The sequence below is a fragment of the Polypterus senegalus genome, chromosome 3, assembly GCF_016835505.1.
Source record: "Polypterus senegalus isolate Bchr_013 chromosome 3, ASM1683550v1, whole genome shotgun sequence".
NCBI lineage: Eukaryota > Metazoa > Chordata > Cladistia > Polypteriformes > Polypteridae > Polypterus > Polypterus senegalus.
Genome location: NC_053156.1, coordinates 31,089,217 through 31,104,683, shown reverse-complemented (window position 1 = coordinate 31,104,683; position 15,467 = coordinate 31,089,217). Strand labels below are relative to the sequence as shown.

At 37.6% G+C, this 15,467-nt stretch overlaps 1 protein-coding gene across 1 annotated transcript in view; it reads right to left on the bottom strand.

Moving 5' to 3' along the window:
• The window catches only part of LOC120524987 (integrin alpha-X-like), a 186,823-nt gene that overhangs the window by 115,701 nt on the left and 55,655 nt on the right, over positions 1–15,467 (bottom strand). The window contains exons 5-7 of the mRNA XM_039746905.1: positions 11,328–11,442; positions 4,212–4,342; positions 3,691–3,836 (exon numbers count right to left, since the gene is read on the bottom strand). Coding sequence (XP_039602839.1) covers positions 3,691–3,836; positions 4,212–4,342; positions 11,328–11,442 — 392 coding nt within the window. The remainder of the gene's footprint in view (positions 1–3,690; positions 3,837–4,211; positions 4,343–11,327; positions 11,443–15,467) is intronic.

Below are 15,467 nucleotides of genomic sequence, written 5' to 3'. Positions count from 1 at the left end.
AACTCTTACTAACTCAAATCATTTCATCAACATGTTCAAAATCTCATTGACGATATTTTACCGTTTTAAAGCCTGTAATGTGCCCTCCAATTATGGTGAATTTACTAACCTGTGATAAAGAATAGCGAGAGCAGGCGCATTGAGCTGGCGTTAGCGTCACACGGGAGGATTTATTCTTCCTTTTTGCTGTACTTTGATCTATGCTACTCATACTCTAATGATTTCTGTGATTTCGCACAACCCAGGAAAAATTAATTGTGACATAATGGGCTTGGATTGACAATATTATGAATGAAATGTGCTTTATTTGGAAGCACCCCGCCTCCACCCCCTCAACTTTCGAGGTTGTGTGTGAGTCTTCAGCACAGCAGCAGCAGCAAGCAGGCGCACCGAGGACCCTGGCGCTCACTTCCAGTATATACAGTGTATGGGTGTGATAGAATTTAGAAAACACATCAGTGCAAATTATAAGTCTGTATCATAATGTCTGGTGCTTTTGTGTTTGTTTGTTTTTATTTTGTTTTATTTTGCGAACTGGTTATTAGATGCCACGCCAGCCAGCCAGAGAATCCCCTGCTGTCCTGCCCCTCTCCTCCCTGTGCGGCAAGCAGCAGGCGTACCTCGCAAATGGAAGGCGCCCGTACTCCCCACAAATGGGCAATAGAAAACCGATCAGTGCCCATGCAATCCCAAAAATGCGCTGGCATGATGTTGGGGCAGCATGGGGGCATGTAAAAAAAAAAATAAATATTTTTACACAACGGCCCATGTCGCCCATATCAAAAACCGCCACTGCCCTGCACTGTAACCTAGCATTCACCTTGTCCTAGTTGAGGATATGCACATTGCTCTGGTGTGGAAAATCTTCAATTTATTAACAGCAAACTGTTTATCTTAAATTTTAATTATTTGGCTCAAACAAACTAGGATGCACTAAATTTACAAAACTTTAATTACAGGCATTGCAAGCATTCATTTATATTGTACTAATAATTTATGCATATGTTTCAGTCACTTTCTTTATCACTCACTTCTTTTAATTCATTTATAACCTGAGAACAGAGAGATGCTGTAGCATTAGAAATTACCAAAATTTGTAGCTTGTGAATGGAAGGAGTGCCGATGTACTTAAAAGATCAAACACTCTGATCAGAGTCCTTCATCATCAGGACAAGATAACTAATTAAATGCGTGCAATGTCACATGACCTGAATCCCCACATGTGCATTTTAACATAAATATAGTTTGTCGGATGGATCAAAGAAAAGAAGGAAAAGCGATGACAGAAGAATGACTAAGAGATGTGAGATCATTTGATTTGAACATCATAAAATATAAGTATTGCTCCTCAATAATTAGCACACCTGCGGTTAAAGCAAGACATTGTTTGGTTAGTAAGTAGCATATAAGCAAAAGAGCTGAGCTTTTATGTGTATTGTGATGACACCCGCAGGTTTTTTAGTGCTGGTGATTGTGAATCGTTACATAGAGAAGTCTCAAACATTTCACGATAATATACACACTTTAAGTGTTTTTTTCTACTTGAAATCTTTATTTAAATAAAGTCCAGAATAAGAGGAACAGAGTTACACACAGACGTTAGACCTTTGAGGAGTCAAAGTCAGTCTTATGCACAGATAGTCAAAATTTTCAATATCTGGTTCTTACTACCAATATTTTGCATGATTGGGTGGGTGCATAAGTGCTGTGTGTTCAGTTCTTAGTATTAAGCATGGAAGAGCATCGGCTTGGTTTGGGGTTGATTCACTGGTAACAGATACGGTCGACTTCACCAAATCCATGACATTCTCAGCTTGCATGGCAATCATAGAATACTGAAAAGGCAAGCTCTTATATCTGCATTGTAGTTAGTTTGGCAGTTCCTTATTCTTTACCAAGATAGCAATCTATAACACATCTTAAAGTTGTGCATTAATTATCTGGTAAAGAAGGAATGTGAAGAACTAATGACCTGGCTTGACCAGTCTCCAAACATCCATAGAACTTCAATTGGAGGAACTTAACAGATTCAATCAAAATAACTAACCAGTGCAAATACAAGATAAAATGTATTTGGATGGGAAACATTGTGGTACAGTGTTACCCCTGCTGCCTCACAACAAAGAGGATGTGGTTCATGTCCTGAGTCCTCCCTATGTGCACTTTGCATGTTCTCCTCATGTTTGTGTGTGTTTCCTCTCACAATACCAAGACTGGCAGGTTAGGTGATTTGAGATTGCTAGATTGGCTCCTGATGTGCCTTTGCAAGTGTGTTCACCCTTTTGATGGGTTGGTGCCCTGTCCATGGATTGTTTCTGCCTTGCACCATATGCTTGCTGGGGTAGGCTACTATGACACTGCTTAGGATAAAATGGGTATAGAAGATGGATATTGTGGCGGGCGGCTGGGGCCATTGCCTGGCCGGGACGCTTCCACGACGGAAGGGCTCGGGGAGGAAGTGTGGACAGAGGATTACCTCCCCTGGCTTGCAGCGGTGCCTTGGACTCCTGCAGGGCTCTATGGGAATTGGAGTTTTATACAGCCCTATTGGAATCTGTAGGCGCCACCAAGGAGGTGCTGCCACAGCTGCTAAGTCATTCTCGGCAGCTCTTCTACCACATGCAGAAGTGCTGCCAGAAATGCGTCAACGAGCACCTGCCCAGAGTCGGGAGGAGGAAGACGAAGCTTGCCATGAGGAGTGGAGGAGTAGAAAGAAAGAAAGAAAGAAAGAAAGAAAGAAAGAAAGAGAAAAATCGTGTTGTGCTGTGTGCTGGAGACTGTGTTGTGCTTGTGGGGAATGGGGAAGGCGTTTCCCACAACAGAAAAGGAAAACAAAATTCCTGTGTGTTTGCGTTTGTGCCTCCTGCGTCTCTCTGTGTCAGGGTTGTCATTCACAATGTGTAGCTGTGTTTGATGTTTTCCTAATGGTTCAAAACAGTTCAAATGCAGATACCAGATAGGCATTACAGCACTAGTTTGAGATGCTGGACAAAAAAAAAAAAAACTCCACATCATTGGCACCGTGAATCATGGTGGTGGATGAATCATGCTGTGGAGATGCTTCTTTGCAACAGGCCCTTAAATGCTTGTGAGGAAAACCGGATATACTCTGCAAGACATTTGTGCCTTGGGAGATTTGTTTTCCAGCAAGACAAAATTCCCAAGTTTAAAGCCAAAAAAACAAAATGTTAATGTCCTGGAGTGGCTGAGTCAGAATGCATACCTCAATCTAATTGAGAATTTGTAGCTGGACTTGAAAAACGAAAAATACCTACTAAAATAATTTACCTTTCAATAAGCAAAGAGCAGCACACCCATTTTAAGAAATGTTCACATTTATATTCTCAAAAGTAACAATATAGGAGGGATGTTCACAAAGTTTCCTCACTTTTTTAAACTCTATTTATTAAGAATTTCAAAAACAAGCTACATCATTTTTCTACATAGTCATCTTCGCTTGCAATTCAATTTTCCCAGCATCGTACCAACATTTTAATGCCCAATTACTACGCATCGTTTCCAACGAAAATATAAAATTGTGGAAATTTTTTTAACATCCCTTGTATGTACAGCTGTTGAGAGCGATCATTTTGAAAAACACAAGAAGTAAGGATTCAATGTCAATTTTTCCTTATAGATCCATAACTCCCCCCACCACAATTCAGAAGTCCTTAGTTTTAGCATACATACAGCACAAACTTGATTGCAGTGGGAGTATATGTGTCTCCTTTTGAATGTTGAGCAAACTGCATGAGCTTCTCTGGATCTTTTTCTACCTGAAAATACTTAAAATTGAAAACTTGTCTCGCTTCTGAAGAATACTGCGCCACAGAAACCTGATTAAAAGAAAAAAAATGAACAACTGGTTAAATTCAGTGGAATTAATAAATGTGTGAGCCATATGTTAACGATATATCTTCACCCTAATTCAATATCCATTCATTAATCGGAATTGGTTTAAGCTCAGTAAAAGTGCACATATCAAAAACTGACTACTCTCAGATAATTTTTGTATTGTAAGAATTAACGGGATAATGCTAAGAGAATGTGAAACAATAAAGCAGAAATTCAAATAAATCAAGAAAGATGTTTTCATATTCATAATGTTAGAGTCTGTGGCCTTTCACAAATTTAAGCTCTTTTATATGTTCTTATTGGGCTCAAATAAGTCCACTATTTAATTACACATACACACTAAGGTAAGGACTCACCTGGGCTTTGGAGTCATTGAACATCCGAATTATATTTTTGATAAAATTTATCATGGTTTTGAAGTCAGCATTAGAGATACTATGAGAATCATCAAATAAGATCACAGCATCAAGACCTGAGTCTCTGCATTCTGTAAAAACAATGAATTAAGATTATCAACCCATATTTTTGTGGTGCCTTTCTATGCTGAACATAAGACTAACATGCAATTATTTGCATGAATTGTTTTACAGAGATGTTAAATTACTTGCTTAGTGCTCTGGAGCAGGTAGCTTGGTGGTTTACAGCTCAATGCCTTACATGATACAGAATTATTCTGTTTTCCATATACTGCTACCTTTCACAATCTTGCATTATTTTAACATTTAGAAAAGGAATATGGTATGCTATGGGAGGATAGATTATCAATTAAAATCCACAAATTAGTCTTGAAGGGGAGAATATACTGTATTGGTGGATAAGGTCCTTTTTATCTGAAAGTATGACGTAGACAGGGCCATCTTAATAGCATTATAGGCCCCTGGGCAAAGCAGTGCTCTGGTTCATCTACTTACATAACCACTCAGCAAGTCACAACATACATAACTTAGCATGGGGCCACTGTGTTCGTTCAGCCCCCGGGCAACTGGGCAGTGTGCCCATGCGTTAAGATGGCCCTGAGGGTAAGGGTAGGCAATGAAACTTCAACAGAAAAAACAATTAGAAAATGGCACACCACAAGGTAATGTTATCAGTCCAATTTTATTTAATTAAAAGACAAACAATGCCCTGTTCCTAGTATGATATCAGATCTTAATATCTCTCTATGTGCATATGATTGAGCTATTTGGAATAGAGAAACTTTGATTCCACCTTAGGAAAGTGCAGGTTTCAGCTGAAATTAATGGGTAACTGAACTAAAGTTTTAGAATGTTGCAATTTTAACTGATTTGTTATTATTCTTGCTAGCTTTAGAGTCTGTGAAACTGGTAAGCAGAGAATATCTGGGTGTAGAAATACAAAAGAAATGAACAGAATTATACATGAATAAAGTATTAGCAAAACAAACATGCTGTCACACATGTGTCGGAGGACCTCCTCACAGGCTTATTAGAGGTATGGCATAACCCACCGAGGGTAGGGAGTGGTGCTATAGCTAATGCTGTTATCTCCTTCTTTCTCCATAGTACTGAGAAGCCCTTCCGGTTCAGCCACAATAAAACTAGGGCCTCCAGAAGGAGATGTCACCACTGGCTCAAGCAGCCTGCCGAACTGAGCTCCGCTAGCACTTGGCTAACCAGCCCAACATCTCCATTTATTTAAACACTGAATACCCCGCATAACAGGAAGCACGCTGAAGAGCATTTCTTTCAGTTCTGATCTTTTCTGTCTGGGGACAATAAACAGGACAACCAGGTTGGTACACTAAATTTTATCATATAGTGGAGCTGTCGTTCCTGCACTTGGCCATAACGAAGTCTGGGACATAAAGATATACCAGGTATTGAGATTGTTGATAAATTTGCATGAGAAGCATTAAATAAACCACAAGTAAATTTATAATTACCTTTGGGGAAAACACTAAGTTAAAATTGTTTTTAAAATAGTTAATTATAAACAAGGGGTAAATAGTATGACAATACAGTACTGAATAGAGACACTTATGTCAGTTAAAACCAACTGTCAAAAATACAATTTAATTTAAGTGTCAGCCAAGGAGAGAAGAAGCGATAATTAATAGACATTGATTAGGACATTGTCGACTAACTCAGAATTTATATTATACTGGAAAACATTAAGATAGAAAATAAAATACAATGTTTTAAAAAAGAACAATTAAAACACATTATGTGTTGCAAAAAGTTTAATTTAATCAAAAAAGAAAGCCTTGTGTTAAATTTAGTGATATTATCAAGATGATAGAAAACTGAAAAGATTTATATTAAGATCATCAATAAATGATACATGGAAAAGAAAAGAAGATAAAAAATTTTGATCGAAATAAAGGGAAATAATAAAGTCTTTCCAGCTGTATGGCAGCAGTAAGTCATGGGAAGTGATATCACCCTGCCATACAGCTGCAAAAGAAGAAATATTAGCTTTTATACTTAAAAAAGTGTAGTAATAAACTGGGAAAAATAATCTGAGGAGTTGCCCTGTCCTGAGAGGAATGGTGGACGTAATTGCTGTCCAGATGAACTTTAACTGGAAAGAAAGAAAGGCACATCTTTGGCAGAAATGAAAAGAGGAGCTCCTTGAACGAGTCAAGTCCTTTGTGTTTTGTTGAATTTAAATGGGCGCACCTTGTCTGCGGGCAAATAGAGGACAAGCTTATGTTTAGTACAGCAGCTCATACTTTTAATTAGAAAAAGAATAGGAAAAGAAGAATTTAACTGCGCTACTTAGTAAACAGTACTTTTTTTTTTCCTTAGGAGCACAATACATTGATTTAACATGTAAATTTGTTAAGCTTGTTAGCCTTGTATTGTATTGCCTCGATAAACCTGAACATTTTATGGTGGCTGATAATTATGAGAAGCGTTTTACTATCTTTTATAATGTGTATTATGAATATATATTGTGTGAGAACATTTTATTATTTTAAGGGGATTTTAGCATTTTTATGGTCACTAGACAATAAGCCCACAGAAATACATTTTGTTAATAATAAATGAACAGGTGACGCTTGTAAAAATTCCACTTTAATATAGAACATAAGACTTCTACACAGCTCATTGTGCAGGAGCTTAGTGCAAAAAAAAAAAAAAAAATTTAAAGTTTAAAGAAAACAAATTGGAATTGGTATTAGGAATCAACCAACTCTAGTAACATGAAATGAGTGAACTGTGCTAGTGATGGGCATTCTGATTCACTTGCCTGATTCAATTCTTTCAAATTAACCATTTAAGTAAATTAATTCTTTTGCTTCGTTTGATTTATTTTGAGTCCAGTGTATTTGGAAAGTCCAGCGGCTCTTATTACATCACAAATATATTATTTAACTAGCAAAATACCCATGCTTTGAAGCAGCGAAGTACTGCCTTAAAATTTGTATTAAGAAGAAAACTAAACCTTTTCAAAATGATGGAAAATATACCAATAATTATTTGTTAAGGATCTCTTTGTATACCGCATTGTGAGTTCGGCCCTCTGGTTGTAATATGACCAAGCTGTGCGCTGAGCTTACTCTTGAGCATGCAACGTACAGTTGGCCATGTGAACAGTAATCTTGTCTCAAATCTCACAGCTTGGATTGCTGCTGTTATAATCGGTTTGAGTTTCATGGTTTGTTTCAATTCCGTTAGTATTTGCAGGACTTGTTGTGTTGAAGTGACATTCGGCATCTGTCAAGCGTTGTAAGCATACCACCGGTTTCATTGATAACTTCACATCCAGCTTTTGAGAGTTTAAACATTCATTATCATCAAAGTGTCCACTACTCAAATCGTCACCTGTGAATCTAAGATGTTTAAGAGGCATTGGCGGTTGTCCAAAGTTGTAAAATATTTGGCCATTTCGGTACACTTGAAAGCGACAACCGAACAATTCAGCGGCAGCCATTAACTCACATGCAGAACCATAGGTGAAGGGCTTAAGCATTTCACTCTTCTAGTGCTCCTGTGTAGTATAATTATCTCCTGTACCATCATCAGTCCACACCTTGAACCTGTCCCAGTCATTCAATACATAAGACACAATGTTCCTCCGGATATCAACAGTGAGTCTGATACGGCCATGCAATATGTAACACAGAGAATGGAAAAGGTAGGTGCCATCTGTGGGCATTGAAACCACTAAGTAAGTGACAGTTCTTTGATCGATGGTGATCACCTCGATAGACATGTTAATGGTGGTGCAGTTGGAACGATAAAGGAAATAGGTACCTGAGCAATGTAAACTAAGTCTAAAATACCTATACAATAACTATAATCGTAATAAATGAACAATAAAATAGTGGAGAAGCCGTGGATTAAATAAAAAGGCTGCAGTTATCAGCAGGGAAACGGGAATACTGTGGTGAAGCAAGGAAGGGAATGAAGAGACTGGAGCGACAGGCAGCCTTATATAGGCAGGCAGCCAACAACGTGGAAGGCGTTGGGATGGGGGACCCAACGGCGCCTCACACGGCGACCGAGCTGCAGACTATGGATAGATAGATAGATAGATAGATAGATAGATAGATAGATAGATAGATAGATAGATAGATAGATAGATAGATAGATAGATACTTTATTAATCCCAAGGGGAAATTCACATATATATATGTACGTAAGTAAGATTCAGTTAGCATTGGGTACCAAATTTTTTGAAGATGGGCCCGTAGGTAACAAAGACCATTGGAAAGTTCAATATGGCAGCCGACAGTGGTGTCATACCACCGAAATAAGTATGTACATCGGTTTCGTTTAGTCGCCTACCATATTTTGTGAAGATGGGGCCATAAATAAGAAAGTTTAACATGTTGGACGTTGCCGACCGTTATAACTGTTACGCGTAGAATTTCTAAATGAAACCTGCTTAACTTTTGTAAGTAAGCTGTAAGGAATGAGTCTGCCAAATTTCAGCCTTCTACCTACACGGGAAGTTGGAGAATCAGTGATGAGTGAGTCAGTGAGGGCAGCAAAGACCGTTGGAAAGTTCAATATGGCGGCTGACAGTGGCGTCATACCACCGAAATAAGTACTTACATCGGTTTCAGTTAGCGCAGGGAAGCCGCCTACTAAATTTTGTGAAGATGGGGCCATAAATAAGAAAGTTTTACATGGCGGACGTTGTCGACTGTTATGACTGTTATGTGTAGAATTTCGAAATGAAAGCTGCTTAACTTTTGTAAGTAAGCTATAAGGAATAAGCCTTCTACCTACATGGGAAGTTGGAGAATTAGTGATGAGTGAGTGAGTCAGTGAGGGCTTTGCCTTTTATTAGTATAGATAATGCATACATTATTTTGATATATGTATGCAAACAAAATAATATCATTGTTCATTAATTTATATATAATTCATATACCATTGTCCTGTTTTTTTACACAAAGCATGATAATTCATTAAGATTTGCTGAATGAATCATTTAAGATTGATGATTTGCTTCAGAATTACAAGTGAATGAGAATTGTGCAATTGGTAAAGATTCATTCACAAGTCAAATAAATGACAATCAGACTGGCTCCCGGGGAGAGGCTCATTCATGAATTAAATGAGTCAAGACTAATGATTCAGGCAGTTCTTGCACAAGCACTTTAAACATCCACCAGCGAAATAAAAGACGTTGACGACATCACACAAGATATACATACACAGTACCCCTCAGGTTGAGCTCCACTGAATCAATTTGTTCAGCGGTACAAAATGGTTCATATGATTCACTGAAAAGAGTCATTCAAAAAAGAATGAATTGCTTGTGAATCATCCTTCACTAAACTCTATCGGCTCTAAAAAACCTGATTGAAGCATCTCTAGTGAAAAGCGGTGTAATTTAAGATAATGTTGACTGGAAGAAGTTTGCTATTACTTAAATTAGTTTTAATTCCAAAATCTTGTGATATTCTTCCAATACGATTAATATGATTGCCAGTGATGAGATTGGATCTGCATCGTCAAGTAACATATTATGAGAACAGGGAGATAGTGTTTGTTTAGTCCTTCGTATTTTCAAGAACTTCTTTCACGTCAGAGCTACAATGGTGCATTGGTGAAGTCATGTTTTTCAGTTTGCTACAGGAAAGGCTAAATAAACACAAAAAAACAAGCTTGTCTCAGTCAAAGACACCATCATATGAATGTACAGGAAGTGCCCTGGGACCTTTGGGGTCAACATGATGTCGACACTTTTATCTCAAAGTTTGCCACCTAGCGATCATTTTAAGTATTATGTTATTAAGTTTATTCAATTCACGTTTCTTAAGAAGACAGTTTAATCATGTTCTGAGTGCTTTCTTTATGACATCAGTTCTTTCATGTTAAGCCTTGGCGAAGATATGCCTGTACGTTTTTCTTTGAAATAATTAATTTGTAAATGCTTGTTAAGATGTTATCTTGTACAGTAAACTGATTTAAATAAAAATGCATTTCTTTATGGACTGATTGTTTGGTGTGAGCATTGTACTGAAAGCACCCTTTGTATTGTGTTTTGTAGTTTTTACAATCAAGAATGAAAGATTCACCAATAAAAGCCTCATTCTGAGTAAGAAACGAGTTTACTGGAGTTATTGTTTTGTGGACTCTGGCCTGGACACAGACAGACGGACAACATAGTTCACCCAACACACTGTTTATTTACACTATATACAAATTTACCGTGCACTCCAATCCCCAGTGCCTCCAGCACCGATCCTCCAAAGTCCAGGCCTTACAGTCAAACAATGCCTTTCTGGCCGCCTCCAGTCCTCTCTCCAGCTCCGTCCTTCTTCCACCCGACTTCCGCCTTGACTGGAGGGAGGCGGCCCCTTTTATGGGAACCCGGATGGGCTCCAGCTGCTTCCCGGCAATCAGTCCTAGCCACACCCCAGTGTGGTGGAAGTGCCGGCTGCGCACCCGGAAGCCATCCAGGTGTCCCCTGTCGTCTTCCCCTCAGCACTTCCTGGTGTGGCAGAAGTGCTGGGCTCCAGGGTTCCCCAGGCACCTGGGCGCCGCCTGCATAACCAGGACGGACGCCCCCTCGCGGTATGGAGGAGGCACAAGCCCTCCTCTGGTCCTCCGGGGCCACAGTTTGCTATCTGTCTAGCTTTGTACGGACACGCAATCGCGAGGGCAGAATAGCAAGGTTTATGATTATACCCTTCAATTTTTAAACTCTTCCTATTTTTATTAATGAACTCCTAGTTAAAATGAAAATTTTGGCTTAGAATTCCTTTCACAGTGTATAGTTCATTGCATTTCTTACCCACTTATGGGCTTCATTTAGATTAGTTACCGCCTTTTGTTGTATTTGTTCAATTACCAAGATAAAATATATACTGCAAAAATTTGGGGGAAATCATGCCAAAACCCAACAAGACCAATTACATTGCTGTCCATTTAATACAAAACTCTTTGGTGCTCTTAAGGCAAAAATTACTTTATTTTGAGGGTTAAAATGCCATTGTAATAGAGGCATGAGGCCTCACAAGCATATTGAGAATACATTTTAACACACACCTTGTAAATCTGGCCTGAAACTCTCAAAGGTTGTCAAGTCTTCATTGAGTATGTAACAAAATCCATTCAAAAAACTGTTGCTTGCGCAGTACCGTGATAGTCTGGGGCCACAAGCCTGTGGAAGATGATAAGAGAGAGACAAAAGTGTTATACAGATCCACAAGTTGGACAGTATAATTCTGCATTTATGAGGAAGACCTTGGATATGTGAGTCTCAGTTTTGGAAAGAAGAGCACTCTTCAGGTTGGTGTTTCAAGTGGAAGAATTCTGAAATTATATTGTTAATGGTTTCAATGAGTTGGGACATTAACCTAACCTTTCCACCTCACATTTTATGATAAAAAAGCAACCCATCCAGAATTTGGCAGTCAATTTCTCTTTGGAATAATGCAATTCACATATTATTAATGGCTTTTTTTTCTTAGTATTATGAAAAAAATGGGAGAAAATCTTAACTTGCATTTTTTTCAAATCAAGCGTTAAATGTAGTAGTTTGATTTTTAATAGTACAACGACTATGACAATGATAAGAAAATACGGAGTTGTTAATTCTTTATTGTGTCCCTGTCTCTCATATCGGTGCTTCTTCTAATATATTGCATGATGTCCCTCTATTTATATTTCAGCATTATTCTTTGTTTTTATGTGGTATTTCTTTTTTCATTCTGTAATATGTTTGTAATTATCAAACACTGTGTTGGGCTCATATGAGGAAGATTGCTGACAGGAATTAATTAAAAAGAATTTTGAACTGTGTGCACTGCAGAGACCACATCTGGAATATTGTGTGCAGTTCAAGGGTCTCACTTATATAACTTTGTGCAGATTCAAGAATGAAAATACGCATATGCCCAAAACAGGACAAAAAAAATAAAAATAAATCAAATTTATAGAACCTTGCATGCACACATTTCCAACAACAACAACAACAACATTTATTTATATGGCACATTTTCATACAAACAGTAGCTCAAAGTGCTTTACATATTAAAGAATAGAAAAATGAAAGACACAATTATAAAACAAAATAAATCAACATTAATTAACATCAAATAAGAGTAAGGTTCAATGGCCAGGGGGGACAGAAAAAACAAAAAAACTCCAGACGGCTGGAGAAAAAATAAAATCTGTAGGGATTCCAGACCATGAGACCGCCCAGTCCCCTCTTTCCACATAATTTTCCTTTGTAAGTCACAATCATCTTGTAAATGTGTGGATTTGAATGCGCTTTTGAACCCTACCTGGGTGCCACTCTGAAACAACCATATATGGACTATGCTAATAAACCTCATAGATACGCAATCAAGATGTTGCAGACCTTCACTGGCTGCTAAAGCAGCCTCCCATCTGACGCATCAAGTCCTATGCTGCCCTTCAAAACTGAACATGTGTGGCATTGCAGCGCCTATTCTTTGTGTTCTGGGGCTTGGGAAAAGGTGTAAGGTGACATACCCATTATCATCTGCCAAATGTAATGACATCATTACTGTTGCAATTAACAGTATAGGCCTTATGGAAAATTGAGGGCTTAGCAAGTCACCTTACCTTAGCTATCATGTACTGCACCACTAACCAGTAATCCATCTGCCAATGCTGCTTTGCTTTGAAATAAATGAATCATGGGTTGTCAGCCAAAGCCAAACAAACAGTGTTAACCAATTATGTTAGGAAAATCAGACACTGCTGCAATTTTCCTATTTTATGTTTATGCATGTGCACCTACACGCACTGCCTCATTGGTCGGTTAATGACTTCCAGTACAGTAGGCATGATGAAGTGAAGCTTGGTTGAAATATTCTTGACTTGTTGGCCAATTCTCTGTGAAGTGACAACAGGTAGACTATACAAACTGACAAAAACACCAAAAAATATACCACAATGCAAATATGCAGAAGTGGCCCACTTGAAAATGGAACTGAAATCAAATCTATACATCATATGCAACACTTTTAACGTTTAATATGTTTGTCACATCAACACACATTGTACAAAGAGCTTGGGGATATGAAATATTAAGTGTATGAGTCATCATTTAGCTGTTTTTAGTTGCATTTCCCTACTTGATCAAGGATGTCGTTGTTTCCCAGTTTCTCAGAAATGTTGCATATACATGCGTCAGAGGTGCTGTAAATATACACATGTTCAACCCATCAGGTTTTCTTTTATAAATCACAACTTTTGAATGAAATTTGTGTACATACATTTCAATCCTCTTTTTTGTGTATGTTAAGCAAGTAAGCATGTTAAGTAAATAAGTACATTAAGTAAGTAAGTTTTTATAAATTTGACCCCTGGAAACTGAGCTTAGTGGAGCTTATGGGAATGGTAAAAATGGAAGCAGCATATGCCTTTGAGTTTGTCTCTGCTGTTTAATAGTTTTTAGTTGCTCTTGACTATTCTTTGTTATTCATATATATTATACAAAACAATCAGTATTAAAAGTATAAAACAAACCCAGAATCCAACTATATTTTATTTTAGAAACCAAAAAAAAAAAAAGAATTGGTAGTTGCAAGCATTTTGTGGACTGTTGGAGTCTTTTCTTTGATTTGTCTTTCAGACCAGGTTTCACCCTGGTTCTTCCTGTCTGTGGCAATGAAATTGACAGATGTAAGGGGAGTAAAACTGAGTAACTCAATGAAGGCCTTTGCTGAAGAAATAAATTCCAAAACCAGAAACAAATCATTATCCAGGAAGACACAAGACTAGAACCAAAAATCATGTCAACTCTAAAGGTTTTTTTTCTAGAGTAGTCAAAAGTAACTGGCAACAATGACTTAGATTTCTATCCCAGTCTCAGATGACAAAGTACTCATCTTCTAAAGCATCTTATCAATGATGTTATATGATATGACTTTCAGGACACCCTCTAGCAACATGGAGCCTCATCTGAACAACAGGACCATGGAAATGATGGTGCCCATTATCCAAGCAAAATAGTTTCATGATATAATGAAATTAATGAATAAAAATATACTTAATTTCAAAGGTAATTTTTAAACAAATAACACATTAGAAAATGATCTCTGGTATTTAAAACCCTCAAAACATCAAAAGGGATTCACAGCAAATTTTAAAGCTATTTAAATCATAACATGTTTATTGCTTACCGGTGTGACAACCAACCCGTGAGTTTCTTAAATTTTAAGTCAAATTTTGGGTCCGTTGATGTTTTTGATTCCTGGATCTTGCTTTACTGTAGTATTTTGTGTCTGCCTTTTTAAGGACCCTCTGACTGAGTTTTGGATTTGGGATGCCTCATTAACCATTTAAATTGATCATTGCTCACTAATGATCTTCGTATGTATGACCTGCTTTTCAATAATTCTTTTTGGTATTCAAGTACCATCTTAATTTGCAAAACTCCTGGGTTACTGTGGAGAAAATCCCAGTAAATGTCTGGAGTGGCTTTAAAGGAAATGTCCTGAGTCACATCATTGAAAAAATGCTGTTATTCTATATGTAGGACTTTGATATGCTTTGCATGTTAAATACATCATTTATCTTAGAAATAGCATAAAGACTTAAGAAAACGTATTAGGAAAGCAGGTGAAGGGTATGTGAACAACAAAGAGATAAAATGCTCTTGGTGGTTTGAGAAGTGGCTGAACGTGCCATGGACAAAGTAAGACTTGACAATTGCCACGTACATAAACAAATGTCGTAAAAGAAGGGTAAAAGCTGAATTTAAGAAATGTTTGAGAAGGACAAGAATGTAGTGTAAGGCAAAGTTTATTTTGGGTATGTAAACTGGCTATGCTCTCTGCTGAAAAAATATCATGTCTTTTAACCAATCAGAATAAATGTCACATGGTATTCTAAGCTAATGAACCAATCAGAGTTAGTATCAGGTGTTAATCAGGCACTGTCAATGTAAATTCAATTGTTAATAAATATGAGCTTGTAACTTTGCTTAGTGATTATTCCATCACAGCATTCTTCTTCAAGAAGAGAAATCGAAAGACACAATGAACATGCTTCCTCCTGCCTGGTCCTTAGGGTTGATTATTTATAGTTATTAAGCTTCAAACTCAGTACTATATAATACTCTAATATATACTATATAATACAATTTATGTTTCTATAGCCCAAAATCACACAACGAGTGCCACAATGGGCTGTGACAGACTCTGTTTTGAC